Source organism: Hippocampus guttulatus, chromosome 4 (genome assembly GCF_054856545.1).
Source record: "Hippocampus guttulatus isolate MCC_2025c chromosome 4, RoL_Hgut_1.0, whole genome shotgun sequence".
Classification (NCBI taxonomy): domain Eukaryota; kingdom Metazoa; phylum Chordata; class Actinopteri; order Syngnathiformes; family Syngnathidae; genus Hippocampus; species Hippocampus guttulatus.
In genome coordinates, this window is record NC_141264.1 from 23,732,501 (window position 1) to 23,746,102 (window position 13,602).

At 44.9% G+C, this 13,602-nt stretch overlaps 1 protein-coding gene and 31 non-coding genes across 33 annotated transcripts in view; 12 read left to right on the forward strand and 20 right to left on the reverse strand.

Moving 5' to 3' along the window:
- The window catches only part of appl2 (adaptor protein, phosphotyrosine interaction, PH domain and leucine zipper containing 2), a 29,678-nt gene extending 16,583 nt beyond the window's left edge, over positions 1-13,095 (forward strand). Inside the window, exons 12-22 of one of the 2 annotated variants that reach the window (XM_086109860.1) lie at positions 1,265-1,453; positions 1,533-1,575; positions 1,645-1,701; positions 1,807-1,901; positions 2,004-2,159; positions 2,377-2,429; positions 2,600-2,774; positions 3,584-3,620; positions 3,694-3,867; positions 3,954-4,001; positions 11,373-13,095. In XM_086109860.1, coding sequence (XP_085965986.1) covers positions 1,265-1,453; positions 1,533-1,575; positions 1,645-1,701; positions 1,807-1,901; positions 2,004-2,159; positions 2,377-2,429; positions 2,600-2,774; positions 3,584-3,620; positions 3,694-3,867; positions 3,954-4,001; positions 11,373-11,504 — 1,159 coding nt within the window. In that variant the 3' untranslated portion in view covers positions 11,505-13,095. Of the gene's footprint in view, positions 1-1,264; positions 1,454-1,532; positions 1,702-1,806; positions 1,902-2,003; positions 2,160-2,376; positions 2,430-2,599; positions 2,775-3,583; positions 3,621-3,693; positions 3,868-3,953; positions 4,002-11,372 lie in introns of both variants that reach the window. The other variant, XM_086109859.1, reaches the window with a different exon arrangement.
- On the reverse strand, positions 2-75 carry trnan-guu (transfer RNA asparagine (anticodon GUU)). Its single transcript has one exon. It is a non-coding gene; the product is annotated as a tRNA-Asn (tRNA).
- Positions 155-228, reverse strand: trnan-guu (transfer RNA asparagine (anticodon GUU)). Its single transcript has one exon. It is a non-coding gene; the product is annotated as a tRNA-Asn (tRNA).
- trnan-guu (transfer RNA asparagine (anticodon GUU)) lies at positions 309-382 on the reverse strand. The gene has a single exon. It is a non-coding gene; the product is annotated as a tRNA-Asn (tRNA).
- On the reverse strand, positions 462-535 carry trnan-guu (transfer RNA asparagine (anticodon GUU)). The gene has a single exon. It is a non-coding gene; the product is annotated as a tRNA-Asn (tRNA).
- Positions 616-689, reverse strand: trnan-guu (transfer RNA asparagine (anticodon GUU)). The gene has a single exon. It is a non-coding gene; the product is annotated as a tRNA-Asn (tRNA).
- On the reverse strand, positions 768-841 carry trnan-guu (transfer RNA asparagine (anticodon GUU)). The gene has a single exon. It is a non-coding gene; the product is annotated as a tRNA-Asn (tRNA).
- Positions 922-995, reverse strand: trnan-guu (transfer RNA asparagine (anticodon GUU)). Its single transcript has one exon. It is a non-coding gene; the product is annotated as a tRNA-Asn (tRNA).
- Positions 1,076-1,149, reverse strand: trnan-guu (transfer RNA asparagine (anticodon GUU)). Its single transcript has one exon. It is a non-coding gene; the product is annotated as a tRNA-Asn (tRNA).
- On the reverse strand, positions 4,371-4,442 carry trnag-ucc (transfer RNA glycine (anticodon UCC)). The gene has a single exon. It is a non-coding gene; the product is annotated as a tRNA-Gly (tRNA).
- Positions 4,637-4,708, forward strand: trnag-ucc (transfer RNA glycine (anticodon UCC)). Its single transcript has one exon. It is a non-coding gene; the product is annotated as a tRNA-Gly (tRNA).
- trnag-ucc (transfer RNA glycine (anticodon UCC)) lies at positions 4,884-4,955 on the reverse strand. Its single transcript has one exon. It is a non-coding gene; the product is annotated as a tRNA-Gly (tRNA).
- On the forward strand, positions 5,150-5,221 carry trnag-ucc (transfer RNA glycine (anticodon UCC)). Its single transcript has one exon. It is a non-coding gene; the product is annotated as a tRNA-Gly (tRNA).
- On the reverse strand, positions 5,365-5,436 carry trnag-ucc (transfer RNA glycine (anticodon UCC)). The gene has a single exon. It is a non-coding gene; the product is annotated as a tRNA-Gly (tRNA).
- trnag-ucc (transfer RNA glycine (anticodon UCC)) lies at positions 5,659-5,730 on the forward strand. The gene has a single exon. It is a non-coding gene; the product is annotated as a tRNA-Gly (tRNA).
- Positions 5,883-5,954, reverse strand: trnag-ucc (transfer RNA glycine (anticodon UCC)). The gene has a single exon. It is a non-coding gene; the product is annotated as a tRNA-Gly (tRNA).
- trnag-ucc (transfer RNA glycine (anticodon UCC)) lies at positions 6,151-6,222 on the forward strand. The gene has a single exon. It is a non-coding gene; the product is annotated as a tRNA-Gly (tRNA).
- trnag-ucc (transfer RNA glycine (anticodon UCC)) lies at positions 6,378-6,449 on the reverse strand. The gene has a single exon. It is a non-coding gene; the product is annotated as a tRNA-Gly (tRNA).
- trnag-ucc (transfer RNA glycine (anticodon UCC)) lies at positions 6,646-6,717 on the forward strand. The gene has a single exon. It is a non-coding gene; the product is annotated as a tRNA-Gly (tRNA).
- On the reverse strand, positions 6,873-6,944 carry trnag-ucc (transfer RNA glycine (anticodon UCC)). Its single transcript has one exon. It is a non-coding gene; the product is annotated as a tRNA-Gly (tRNA).
- On the forward strand, positions 7,141-7,212 carry trnag-ucc (transfer RNA glycine (anticodon UCC)). Its single transcript has one exon. It is a non-coding gene; the product is annotated as a tRNA-Gly (tRNA).
- Positions 8,139-8,210, reverse strand: trnag-ucc (transfer RNA glycine (anticodon UCC)). Its single transcript has one exon. It is a non-coding gene; the product is annotated as a tRNA-Gly (tRNA).
- On the forward strand, positions 8,426-8,497 carry trnag-ucc (transfer RNA glycine (anticodon UCC)). Its single transcript has one exon. It is a non-coding gene; the product is annotated as a tRNA-Gly (tRNA).
- Positions 8,653-8,724, reverse strand: trnag-ucc (transfer RNA glycine (anticodon UCC)). The gene has a single exon. It is a non-coding gene; the product is annotated as a tRNA-Gly (tRNA).
- Positions 8,919-8,990, forward strand: trnag-ucc (transfer RNA glycine (anticodon UCC)). Its single transcript has one exon. It is a non-coding gene; the product is annotated as a tRNA-Gly (tRNA).
- Positions 9,166-9,237, reverse strand: trnag-ucc (transfer RNA glycine (anticodon UCC)). Its single transcript has one exon. It is a non-coding gene; the product is annotated as a tRNA-Gly (tRNA).
- On the forward strand, positions 9,434-9,505 carry trnag-ucc (transfer RNA glycine (anticodon UCC)). Its single transcript has one exon. It is a non-coding gene; the product is annotated as a tRNA-Gly (tRNA).
- Positions 9,661-9,732, reverse strand: trnag-ucc (transfer RNA glycine (anticodon UCC)). Its single transcript has one exon. It is a non-coding gene; the product is annotated as a tRNA-Gly (tRNA).
- Positions 9,929-10,000, forward strand: trnag-ucc (transfer RNA glycine (anticodon UCC)). The gene has a single exon. It is a non-coding gene; the product is annotated as a tRNA-Gly (tRNA).
- Positions 10,153-10,224, reverse strand: trnag-ucc (transfer RNA glycine (anticodon UCC)). Its single transcript has one exon. It is a non-coding gene; the product is annotated as a tRNA-Gly (tRNA).
- On the forward strand, positions 10,446-10,517 carry trnag-ucc (transfer RNA glycine (anticodon UCC)). Its single transcript has one exon. It is a non-coding gene; the product is annotated as a tRNA-Gly (tRNA).
- trnag-ucc (transfer RNA glycine (anticodon UCC)) lies at positions 10,669-10,740 on the reverse strand. Its single transcript has one exon. It is a non-coding gene; the product is annotated as a tRNA-Gly (tRNA).
- Positions 13,096-13,602: the final 507 nt, after the last annotated feature.

Consider the following 13,602-nt stretch of genomic DNA (forward strand, 5'->3'; position numbering starts at 1 on the left):
GCATCCCTGGGTGGGCTCGAACCACCAACCTTTCGGTTAACAGCCGAACGCGCTGACCGATTGCGCCACAGAGACACTTGCTCTGCACACATGTTTCATTTTCGATTTTTAACGTGCAAGACAATCCTGCCTAAAAACGAGAGCAAAAGTAAAGCGTCCCTGGGTGGGCTCGAACCACCAACCTTTCGGTTAACAGCCGAACGCGCTAACCGATTGCGCCACAGAGACTCTTGCTCCTGAGACATATATTCAGTTTTGATTTTTAACGTGCAAGACAATCCTGCCTATAAACAAGAGCAACACTAAAGCGTCCCTGGGTGGGGTCGAACCACCAACCTTTCGGTTAACAGCCGAACGCGCTGACCGATTGCGCCACAGAGACACTTGCTCTGCAGACATGTTTCATTTTCGATTTTTAACGTGCAAGACAATCCTGCCTAAAAACAAAAGCAAAAGTAAAGCGTCCCTGGGTGGGCTCGAACCACCAACCTTTCGGTTAACAGCCGAACGCACTAACCGATTGCGCCACAGAGACACTTGCTCTTCAGACATATATTCAGTTTTGATTTTTAACGTGCAAGACAATCCTGCCTAAAAACAAGAGTAAAAGTAAAGCGTCGCTGGGTGGCCTCGAACCACCAACCTTTCGGTTAACAGCCGAACGCGCTAACCGATTGCGCCACAGAGACACTTGCTCTTCAGACATATATTCAGTTTAGATTTTTAACGTGCAAGACAATGCTGCCTAAACAAGAGCAAAAGTAAAGCGTCGCCGGGTGGGCTCGAACCACCAACCTTTCGGTTAACAGCCGAACGCGCTAACCGATTGCGCCACAGAGACACTTGATTTTCAGACATATATTCAGTTTTGATTTTCAACGTGCAAGACAATCCCGCCTAAAAACGAGAGTAAAAGTAAAGCGTCCATGGGTGGGCTCAAACCACCAACCTTTCGGTTAACAGCCGAACGCGCTGACCGATTGGGCCACAGAGACACTTGCTCTTCAGACATATATTCAGTTTTGATTTTTAACGTGCAAGACAATCCTGCCTAAAAACAAGAGTAAAAGTAAAGCGTCCCTGGGTGGGCTCGAACCACCAACCTTTCGGTTAACAGCCAAACGCACTGACCAATTGTGCCACAGAGACACATATTCAGTTTTGATTTATAACGTGCAAGACCTTCTGGCCCAACTTCTGGCACCCCACGTCGATAAGTCTTTGCTGACCCGTGACTCAAAACTCGACTCTCCCGTGTCTCCAGCAAAACCGGGCTGGTGACCACGGCGTGGGACCGCCTCTACTTCTTCACGCAGGGGGGCAACCTCATGTGCCAGCCAAGGGGGGCCGTGGCGGGGGGGATGGTCCTGGACCTGGACAACAGCTCCGTCATGGCCATCGAGTGCGAAGACAGACACTACTGTTTCCAAATCACCTCCCCCTCCGGAAAAGCGTACGCGCGCTCGTCCTCGCTCGACAACAGCCATGCTCGATTTTGTCCCGTGCACATTGATTCTTTTGTTTGTCTTCAGGTCAATGATTCTACAAGCGGAGAGCAAGAAGGAATATGAAGAGGTAAGAACCAACCTTCACCGAGGAACTCTCGTTTTCATTACTGTCATCACTCTTGTGCTTCCTCCTCAGTGGATTTGCACAGTGAACAACATCTCCAGACAGATCTACCTGACCGACAACCCCGAGGTACGCCGCGCCGTCAGCGTACTCCAGCATGTTGTCCGCGGCAACAACAGGACATCCATCCATCGCCGCGTTTTGGTAACTCGTTGGCGCTTCTGTTGCCCCCAGGCTGTGGCCATCCGATTGAACCAAACCGCCATCCAGGCCGTCACCCCTGTCACCAGCTTTGAAAAGAGGCAGGAAGGCGCACCCGACCCTGACAGGTCTGTTGAGGTTTACCCGGACACATTTTGACGCTGCATACTACCAACCAAATTTTTTACTTTTGAGGCCTCTCATCGTGAAATCTTGGTCATCTGTTGCAGAGCCAAGCCCGGGGGCGTCTACTCCACCAGCACTGCATCCCAGAAGTCTGGAAGCGGCCCGGAGCCGGAAGATCTGATCGCGCCCGGGACGCCCATCCAGTTCGACATTGTGCTGCCAGCCTCGGAATTCCAGGACCAGAACAGGGTGGACGGAAAGTAAGATAAGACAAGATGAGAAAACCTTTATTATCTCACAATGGAGAAATTTGCAAGCGCGCGCACTTTGGCGCGCTCTTTGTACAAACAAGGAGGACGCAGACTAATGTGCTGCTCGTTGGACTCTGATTGGCTTATGTCATTTCCAGGAAGGGCGAGATGCCTCCTATTGTGTCAGTGAAGGGCTGTAATCACGATGTTTTTCCCTTCCCGGCAGGCGCACTAATCCATTTGGCGAAACGGATGATGACTGTTCCCACGAAAGCGACGGTAAACATTTTTTTTTGCTTTCATTGTCAAGAAATTTGAGTTTTTAGTGTGTGTGTGTGTAATTTGATTTAGTTAATTATTTGGGGCGCTACGCCTCGTGTACCCAAGCCTGCCTCAGTGTTTTTGTCCGGGGGGCGGTGTGGGTGGGGCACGGTGGGTGTGGCACGCAGACTCGCTCTTGCAGCAGGTGTTTGCCGTGCGCTTCCTGGGCTCCATGGCGGTGCGCTGCGGCGACAACCAGGAGGTGATCTACGAGGCCATGAGGCAGGTGCTTGCCGCCCGGGCCATCCACAACATCTTCAGGACCACCGAGTCGCACCTGATGGTGACCAGCAGCGACCTGAGGTAATGCGCGGCGCAGTCGCCACGATAAAATGACTCGGAATTATGACAATTTGAGCCATTTCAATGGATTTTTTTCTTCTTTTCTTGGTCACAAGAATGCTGGCAGTGTAATTTCCTCTTTCACACACTAGGTGGAGCCACAACGCTACACAACTCAATGGATGAGGAAAAGAAGTTATGCAGGCGTTCATTTAGTTTTATCATGTGAAAAAATAAATAAATCGTGCTTTACTTACAACAGAAAAAAATTTCAAGTGACAAATAAGGCCAGCGGCGGAAATATTCACAATATCTCTTTGAGTAAATAAATAAACCAAATGAATGCCATCCTATCGTAAAGTTAAGCATTTTGAGGAACGCAGAGCATGCAAAAATACTCCCTAAAAGTTCCTTATGATAAAAAAATAAGCATTTGTAACAATTTAAAGCTCTCAAAGATGTTTTATAAGTACTTTCACTTTCAATTCATATTCAAGTCCCTTATAAAAAAAATGCATTTTCGAGAATTTAAAGCACTCCAAAAAATTCAGATTCAAGTACCTTAAAATTCAAATAATAACAATTTAAAAGTTTGTAAAATACTCAAATGCCATTTTTTTAAAATTGTGAGGTACTTCACCTTACAATAACAAAGTAAGCAATTGCAATCATTTAAATTATGCCAAAACGATTTTGGTTTTGCTGTGATTTAAAGCCACCTTTGAATTTCTAGAATTCAAAATGCATTCATTTGTCCTCACCGCAAAATTTTTGTGGAGCACAAAACGGGCCAAGGCTCAAATTTATTTTCTTATGGGTTTTTTGAACAGGCTGATCGACCCTCAGACTCAAGTCACACGAATAAGCGTAAGTCAAGTGCCGAGTCGGCTTTGCCGTCACCTGTCGGGTGGCCGCGACATCACGCGTGGGTCCTTTCCAGTTCCGGCTGGGCGAGGTGTGTCAGTTTGCGGCCCACCAGGAGAACAGCAGGCTGATGGGATTGGTGGTGGAAGGCGGCGACTGGAGCGGCGGAGGCGGCGGCGGGGATGACGACGAAGGGGGCGAGCCCTCGTTCTGCGCCTTCGTCTTTGAGAGCAACACGGAGGGAGAGAAGGTGCCGCTTTCTTGACTCCCGTTTGTACGCTGGTGTTAATAACATGTCGCTAAAGTGTCCATTTTTTGGGGGGGGGGGCATGACAGATATGCTATACCATGAGTTTGGCGAAGGACATCACAGAGGCAAAAAAGGTGAGTTTGCGACGACATGGACCGATGACGATGTGAAGAAATGGTCGTCCGGCGTTGGCCCCAAAATCAAGCGCCCCACTTGCATTCCAGAGGGAAATCTTGTCAATGGTTAAAACAAGCGCCCCAAAATGGAAATACGTCATAGCCATCAATTATTTGTTCTGCTTTTCTAGATGGTAGAAGTACTCAAAATTTTCAATACAATGAACTTTTTTGTCTTAAAAACACTTAATGTCATGTCAAATGAGGCGAAAGAAGCCATTCCCTGGCAATGAAAAAAGTAGGATATATGGTGCAAAGATTTAAAATGAGAAAAATAACTAAATAAATAACTTGGACTTAACTGAGAGGAAGCAAAAAAAATTGCTCTGCATTGGCCAGGAATCGAACCCGGGTTAACTGCTTGGAAGGCAGCTATGCTCACCACTATACTACCAACGCTTTGAAGCGAAGTGGGAGGACATCTGTAACATTCCTTAGCGAATGCTTAATTTCAATGGCCACACGAGGCAGAAAATACTCGGCACGCCTCAGTATGACGCGGAAACCAAGCAGAAGAATCAAGCAGTGGCACGTCAGTGCAGATGAACTTATGAGGGGTGCATACTATTGCGTTTACCAATTATTTGGTCATGGCGTTGGTGGTATAGTGGTGAGCATAGCTGCCTTCCAAGCAGTTGACCCGGGTTCGATTCCCGGCCAACGCAGAGAATTGTTTTTTTCCTCTTGATTAAGTCCAGTTCAAGATTTGTACGTGAACTTTTCAATTCGATGACTTTATTGCTCTCTCAATAAAAGGCTCTTTTTCATTCTCTAGAAATTGAAGTTTAAAAAAGTCATTCTTTACTCCCTCAGCAGAGAGAGGGGGAGGAAAATTCGGTCTGCGTTGGCCGGGAATCGAACCCGGGTCAACTGCTTGGAAGGCAGCTATGCTCACCACTATACCACCAACGCTTTGAAACGAAGTGGGAGGACATCTGTAACATTCCTTAGCGAATGCTTAATTTCAATGGCCACACGAGGGAGAAAATACTCGGCACGCCTCAGTATGACGCGGAAACCAAGCAGAAGAATCAAGCAGTGGCACGTCAATGCAGATGAACTTATGAGGCTTGCATGCTATTGCGTTTTCCAAATGTTTTGTCAAGGCGTTGGTGGTATAGTGGTGAGCATAGCTGCCTTCCAAGCAGATGACCCGGGTTCGATTCCCGGCCAACGCAGACCTTTGTTTGTCCGTTACCTTTTCAATTATGTGACATTATTGCCCTCAGAATAAAAGGCCCTTTTTCATTCTGTAGAATCGGAAGTAAGAAAAAAAGTCATCCTTTTATACCTCAGACAGACAGGGGGGGGAAGAATGATCTGCGTTGGCCGGGAATCGAACCCGGGTCAACTGCTTGGAAGGCAGCTATGCTCACCACTATACCACCAACGCTGTACAGAAACATCTGGAACTCACGAACATATTTGAGAGTCAGGCTAGGTTAACCGCCCCCCCCCCCCACAAACACACACACACATAAACACACACACTTGATTATGCTGCAGTTGCCACGTCATACTGAGGCGTGCCGAGCATTTTCTCCCTCATGCAGCCAGTTTTAGCGCTGTTGCAGACATTTTCTCCTCATCTGAAATCTCCACTACATTGTTGAGTGCGTTGGTGGTATAGTGGTGAACATAGCTGCCTTCCAAGCAGTTGACCTGAGTTTGATTCCCAGCCAACGCAGGCCTTTGTTCCTCCAGTTAATTTTAAATTAGATGACATTATTGAGTTCTCAATAAAAGGCCCGTTCTCACTCTCTGGATTCCAAATTAAGTGAAAAAAAAGTTCATTCTTTCATTTCTCAGACAGTGAGAGGGGGGAAAAAAAAGTCTCTCTGCGTTGGCCGGGAATCGAACCCGGGTCAACTGCTTGGAAGGCAGCTATGCTCACCACTATACCACCAACGCTTTGAAGCTAAGTGGGAGGACATCTGTAACATTCCTTAACGAATGCTTAAATTCACTGGCCACACGAGGGAGAAAATACTCGGCACGCCTCAGTATGACGCGGAAACCAAGCGGAAGAATCAAGCAGAGCGGCACGTCAGTGCAGATGAACTTATGAGGCGTGCATGCTATTGCATTTACCAATTATTTGGTCATGGCGTTGGTGGTATAGTGGTGAGCATAGCTCCCTTCCAAGCAGTTGACCTGGGTTCGATTCCCGGCCAACGCAGACCTTTGTTTGTCCGTTACCTTTTCAATTATGTGACATTATTGCCCTCAGAATAAAAGGCCCTTTTTCATTCTGTAGAATTGGAAGTAAGAAAAAAAAGTCATCCTTTTCTCCCTCAGACAGACAGGGGCGGGGGCGGAAAAAAAAGAATGATCTGCGTTGGCCGGGAATCGAACCCGGGTCAACTGCTTGGAAGGCAGCTATGCTCACCACTATACCACCAACGCTTTGAAGCAAAGTGGGAGGACATCTGTAACATTCCTTAGCGAATGCTTAATTTCAATGGCCACACGAGGGAGAAAATACTCGGCACGCCTCAGTATGACGCGGAAACCAAGCGGAAGAATCAAGCAGAGCGGCACGTCAGTGCAGATGAACTTATGAGGCTTGCATGCTATTGCGTTTACCAATTATTTGGTCATGGTGTTGGTGGTATAGTGGTGAGCATAGCTGCCTTCCAAGCAGTTGACCCGGGTTCGATTCCCGGCCAACGCAGACCTTTGTTTGTCCGTTACCTTTTCAATTATGTGACATTATTGCCCTCAGAATAAAAGGCCCTTTTTCATTCTGTAGAATTGGAAGTAAGAAAAAAAAGTCATCCTTTTCTACCTCAGACAGGCAGGGGCGGGGTGGAAAAAAAAATAGTGGTCTGCGTTGGCCGGGAATCAAACCCGGGTCAACTGCTTGGAAGGCAGCTATGCTCACCACTATACCACCAACGCTTTGAAGCAAAGTGGGAGGACATCTGTAACATTCCTTAGCGAATGCTTAATTTCAATGGCCACACGAGGGAGAAAATACTCGGCACGCCTCAGTATGACGCGGAAACCAAGCGGAAGAATCAAGCAGAGCGGCACGTCAGTGCAGATGAACTTATGAGGCTTGCATGCTATTGCGTTTACCAATTATTTGGTCATGGTGTTGGTGGTATAGTGGTGAGCATAGCTGCCTTCCAAGCAGTTGACCTGAGTTCGAGTCCCAGCCAACGCAGGCCTTTGTTCCTCCAGTTAATTTTAAATTAGATGACATTATTGTAAGGCCTTTTTAGACGAAAAAAACGACATGTATAGTAGGATGTTTTTCGACCAAAAAAAGACCATGTATAGTAAGCCATTTTTAACCCGAAAATAACGACCATGTATAGTAAGGCGTTTTGAGCCCCAAAAAAACGACCATGTATATAGTAAGGCGTTTTGAGCCGAAAAAAACGACCACCACTTTTTGGCTAAAAACGCCTTACTATACATGGTCGTTTTTTTTCGTCGAAAAACGCCTTACTATACATGGTCGTTTCTTTCGGCTAAAAACGCCTTACATGGTCGTTTTTTTGGGGCTCAAAACGCCTTACTATATACATGGTCGTTTTTTTCGGCTAAAAACGCCTTACTATACATAGTCGTTTTTTCCGCTCAAAACGCCTTACTATACATGGTCGTTTCTTTCGGCTAAAAACGCCTTACATGGTCGTTTTTTTCGGCTAAAAACGCCTTAGTATACATGGTAGTTTTTTTCGGCTGAAAACGCCTTCCTATACATGGTCGTTTTTTTCGGCTAAAAACGCTTTCCTATGCATGGTCGTTTTTTTCGGCTCAAAACGCCTTACTATACATGGTCGTTTTTCCCCGCTAAAAACACCTTACTGTACATGGTCGTTATATATGATCGTTTTTTTTCAGCTAAAAACGCATTACTTTACATGGTCGTTTTTTGGGTTAAAACGCCTTACTATCCATGGTCGTTTTTTTCGGCTAAAAACGCCTTACTATACATGGTCGTTATTTTCGGGTTAAAAATGGCTTACTATACATGGTCTTTTTTTGGTCGAAAAACATCCTACTATACATGTCGTTTTTTTCGTCTAAAAAGGCCTTACAATAATGTCATCTAATTTAAAATGAACTGGAGGAACAAAGGCCTGCGTTGGCTGGGAATCAAACTCAGGTCAACTGCTTGGAAGGCAGCTATGCTCACCACTATACCACCAACGCACTCAACAAAGTAGTAGAGATTTCGGAAGAGGAGAACATGTCTGCAACAGCGCTAACTTATGTGGCTGCATGAGGGAGAAAATACTCGGCACGCCTCAGTATGACGTGGCGACTGCAGCATAATCAAGTGTGTGTGTGTTTATGTGTGTGTGTGGGTGGGGTTTAACCGAGCCTGACTCTCAAATATGTTCGTGAGTTCCAGATGTTCCTGTACAGCGTTGGTGGTATAGTGGTGAGCATAGCTGCCTTCCAAGCAGTTGACCCGGGTTCGATTCCCGGCCAACGCAGATCATTCTTTTTTTTCCGCCCCCGCCCCTGTCTGTCTGAGGTAGAAAAGGATGACTTTTTTTTCTTACTTCCGATTCTACAGAATGAAAAAGGGCCTTTTATTCTGAGGGCAATAACGTCACATAATTGAAAAGTTAACGGACAAACAAAGGTCTGCGTTGGCCGGGAATCGAACCCGGGTCAACTGCTTGGAAGGCAGCTATGCTCACCACTATACCACCAACGCCTTGACAAAACATTTGGAAAACGCAATAGCATGCACGCCTCATAAGTTCATCTGCATTGACGTGCCACTGCTTGATTCTTCTGCTTGGTTTCCGCGTCATACTGAGGCGTGCCGAGTATTTTCTCCCTTGTGTGGCCAGTGAATTTAAGCATTCGCTAAGGAATGTTACAGTTGTCCTCCCACTTCGTTTCAAAGCGTTGGTGGCATAGTGGTGAGCATAGCTGCCTTCCAAACAGTTGACCCGGGTTCGATTCCCGGCCAACGCAGACCGAATTTTCCTCCCCCTCTCTCTGCTGAGGGAGGAAAGAATGACTTTTTTAAACTTCAATTTCTAGAGAATGAAAAAGAGCCTTTTATTGAGAGAGCAATAAAGTCATCGAATTGAAAAGTTCACGTACAAATCTTGAACTGGACTTAATCAAGAGGAAAAAAACAATTCTCTGCGTTGGCCGGGAATCGAACCCGGGTCAACTGCTTGGAAGGCAGCTATGCTCACCACTATACCACCAACACCATGACCAAATAATTGGTAAACGCAATAGCATGCAAGCCTCATAAGTTCATCTGCACTGACGTGCCGCTCTGCTTGATTCTTCCGCTTGGTTTCCGCGTCATACTGAGGCGTGCCGAGTATTTTCTCCCTCGTGTGGCCATTGAAATTAAGCATTCGCTAAGGAATGTTACAGATGTCCTCCCACTTTACTTCAAAGCGTTGGTGGTATAGTGGTGAGCATAGCTGCCTTCCAAGCAGTTGACCCGGGTTCGATTCCCGGCCAACGCAGACCCCTATTTTTTTTTCCACCCCGCCCCTGTCTGTCTGAGGGAGAAAAGGATGACTTTTTTTTCTTACTTCCAATTCTACAGAATGAAAAAGGGCCTTTTATTCTGAGGGCAATAATGTCACATAATTGAAAAGGTAACGGACAAACAAAGGTCTGCGTTGGCCAGGAATCGAACCCGGGTCAACTGCTTGGAAGGCAGCTATGCTCACCACTATACCACCAACGCCATGACCAAATAATTGGTAAATGCAATAGCATGCACGCCTCATAAGTTCATCTGCACTGACGTGCCGCTCTGCTTGATTCTTCTGCTTGGTTTCCGCGTCATACTGAGGCGTGCCGAGTATTTTCTCCCTCGTGTGGCCAGTGAATTTAAGCATTCGTTAAGGAATGTTACAGATGTCCTCCCACTTTGCTTCAAAGCGTTGGTGGTATAGTGGTGAGCATAGCTGCCTTCCAAGCAGTTAACCCGGGTTCGATTCCCGGCCAACGCAGAGAGACTTTTTTTTCCCCCCTCTCACTGTCTGAGAAATGAAAGAATGAACTTTTTTTTCACTTAATTTGGAATCCAGAGAGTGAGAACGGGCCTTTTATTGAGAGCTCAATAATGTCATCTAATTTAAAATTAACTGGAGGAACAAAGGCCTGCGTTGGCTGGGAATCAAACTCAGGTCAACTGCTTGGAAGGCAGCTATGCTCACCACTATACCACCAACGCACTCAACAAAGTAGTAGAGATTTCGGAAGAGGAGAACATGTCTGCAACAGCGCTAACTTATGTGGCTGCATGAGGGAGAAAATACTCGGCACGCCTCAGTATGACGTGGCAACTGCAGCATAATCAAGTGTGTGTGTTTATGTGTGTGTGTGGGTGTGGGGGTGGGGTTTAACCGAGCCTGACTCTCAAATATGTTCGTGAGTTCCAGATGTTTCTGTACAGCGTTGGTGGTATAGTGGTGAGCATAGCTGCCTTCCAAGCAGTTGACCCGGGTTCGATTCCCGGCCAACGCAGACTGTTACTGTTTTTTCATCCCCTCTCCGTCTGAGGAATGAGAGAATGACATTTTTTTCCTTACTTTTGATTCCAGAGGATGAGAAAGAGCCTTTGATTTTCAGAGCAATAAAGTCATCTAATTAAAAAGTAGCGAAAATAAAAAAGGATTGCGTTGGCCGGGAATCGAATCCGGGTCAACTGCTTGGAAGGCAGCTATGTTCACCACTATACCACCAACGCAGTGAAGGAAAGAGAACTGGCTGATGACCAGAGAATCAAAAAAGCGAGAACCAAACTCTCTGGTCCTGGCTGCCAAAATAGGGAAACTCTGCTTTGAAAATTTGCTGGCATCGATTTGACTTAGTTTGTCTTCGAAAGATCCGTTGTTCGTAACACGACCCGGGCCAAATCGTTTCCAACAGCATGCGTGTCCAGGTCATAGTCAATGAAAATAAAATCAATGCAATTAAAATGGAAAAAACATTTTCGCTCATGCTATTAAAAACGAGAGTGCCTTTCAAAAACAAAACTGAAACTGACATTTGACGTGTATAAAACTAGCTCGAATTGTCGTGAAAATGTCTTTGTCAATGACTTTCACCCTTGAACTTTCAGGGTTTCATTTCAACATATCGTCGATATTTCGATATTACTGTACACAACAAAGTTGTTTTTCTTCTCTCGCTTTCGACAAATACGCCATCTATCAAAAAAACTAAAACTAAGACTAAAACTCAGCATTTTGGAAAAAAATAAACACCAGTAAAAATCTACAAACCCAATCCAACACCAAATTAAAACTAACTGATTTTTTTTTTTTTTAAAGCACAAATGTCAAATGAGCAGTCCGTCACATTTTATGTTGTCGGCAGGACCCCGCGGCTCTGGCCCAGCTGATGAAGAACATGCCGCTCACCAACGACGGTAAATTCCTGCTCCTGGACGCCGAGAGCAGCGACACAGTCGACGGGGACGGACTGGAGGATTTGGAGTCAGAAGCCTAGTCCAAAGAAAAAAAACAAAACAAAACAAAAAAAACAACGGGGACTGGATTTCACCCCACGATGTTTTTCCTCTGCTCGAACCGCAACATGGTACTATCCAGGTGTCACCTTCTGGTTCTCTTTTGATTTGTTAGGCATGAGCGTACGCATCAACCCAATCGGCTTGGAGTCCCGTTTGACTCAAAAGTTAAATACAACTAAATTGTTTACAAATATTTCGAAACGTACACAGGAATGTAACATTCAGTTTCAACATTTAATTTGCGTACCACTAGGGGGTGCCGGTATACAATTCTAAAATTCTACAGGTTCATCAGAAATGGTAAAGCATTGGCGACCTGCACCAGCGGCATGACAACTGCATTTGATTACGAGCAAGTCACACAAACGTTGACGGCTTTCTTTGAAGCTGAAGTCTGAGTAAATGCAAATTTCAGTCACTGTAAGACAAAAAAATAATAATAATCTGTCAAGCTCAAGACCCTATCAATATGCATAACAATATCTGACCACAGTCGAATAAAAATGCATTAGGCATCTACATATTTACTATTATACAAAATTGTAATTTGTTGACAAAGACTTGTGCAGTCGAGTAACGAAACACCTCCGCGGTGGCAATTCAAGACGCTAGCTTTTGGTTTTCTTTCGGGGCTCGTTTGCAGAAAAGAAGCTGGATTAGAGCCACCCGGTGTACGAGGAACACATTGCACTCCTTCAGGATCAGCTCCTGATTACCCCTAGTGGTACCATTTTGGTATTGCATCCAAGCAGAAGTCCTCATTAAGTCTTCATAGCACAACTTGATGTTGACGAGTCCTTTGCATAGGTTTACATTTATTTTTTACTTCATACTTAGATTGTTTCATGCTTCTGTGTGTACATTTTTTACTACGGTGGTACCTTGACTGAGGAGTCGAATTTAGTCCAATTCCTCCAAAAAAGAAAACATGTTTCCCCATTGAAACGAACTGAAATGCCATTAATGCGTTCCACAAAATCAGAAGAAAATTTGAAAAAAATGAACTGGTTTTATAAAATGGAATTACCATATTTGTCGTGTGTTAAGGGGCGGGGTCAATGTGTGTTTGACTGTCCCACTCAATCAATGGCTAAAAGGCCATTGGCGACTGTGGCGCTCCTTGCCCAGATGCCAGGGCATTATTATGACTATTATTATTGCGCCATTGTTATTTTTTTTCCCATTTCACACAGTGACTTGACTTGCATCTCAATGAAATGAATATTGACCAAGTGACACACAAAAGACTTGAGATCAGGGTACCACTGTACTTTAAATTCTTCACTTATGTACATTTTGCACACTAAAAAAAAGGGTTGAATCTGTGTTGTAAACATAAAATTTGAAGGCTACAGTTGCACTAATGAATGAATGAAAAGAAACATTCCATCCTTGCGCCGTTGGACACGGCCACAGTTAGCTTGCATGAGATAGCTGGGAAATGAAACATTTGGATTGTAATGTAACATCCCATTTCTTTGTTGCTTGTTTGATTTTGTAGAACTCTCTTCAACGTGATCTGTATGTCAGCTCCTGCCTGCTGACAGATAAAAAAAACAACAGATAAGATCCGTTGCCTTTGGAATTACTGGTTTTGTTAGGTTCTCGTGTGATGCGAAACCCAGGATCGAGTTCCCGCAGATCCTTAAAAAGTTCCTTAAAAAGTCTGAAAAGGCATTGACTGCACAAAATCTCAAAATAAGGCCTTTATTGCCGTTAAAAAAGGTCTCAAATCTATCTTTCAAAACGTACAAACTTTAATTTACTGAACAATGAGAAACAAAGTAAAACTTAATTCATTTGCAATTGAAGCATGGTTTTAACAGTAATGAAAAATATTAACATAATAAACCTTTTAATCAGGAAAAAAAGGTATACCTTCATTTTCATAATAAGCCAGAAACAATAATACCTTAATACAAATTAACACTTACGGAATTCTTTTAAGAAGACATTTATTGTGCTTATAATTAAATCCATCCATTTTCCGATCCGCTTTATCCTCACAAGGGGGGTGCCGGGGCCCATCCCAGCGGTCTTCGGGCAGTAGGCGGGGGACACCCTGAACCGGTTGCC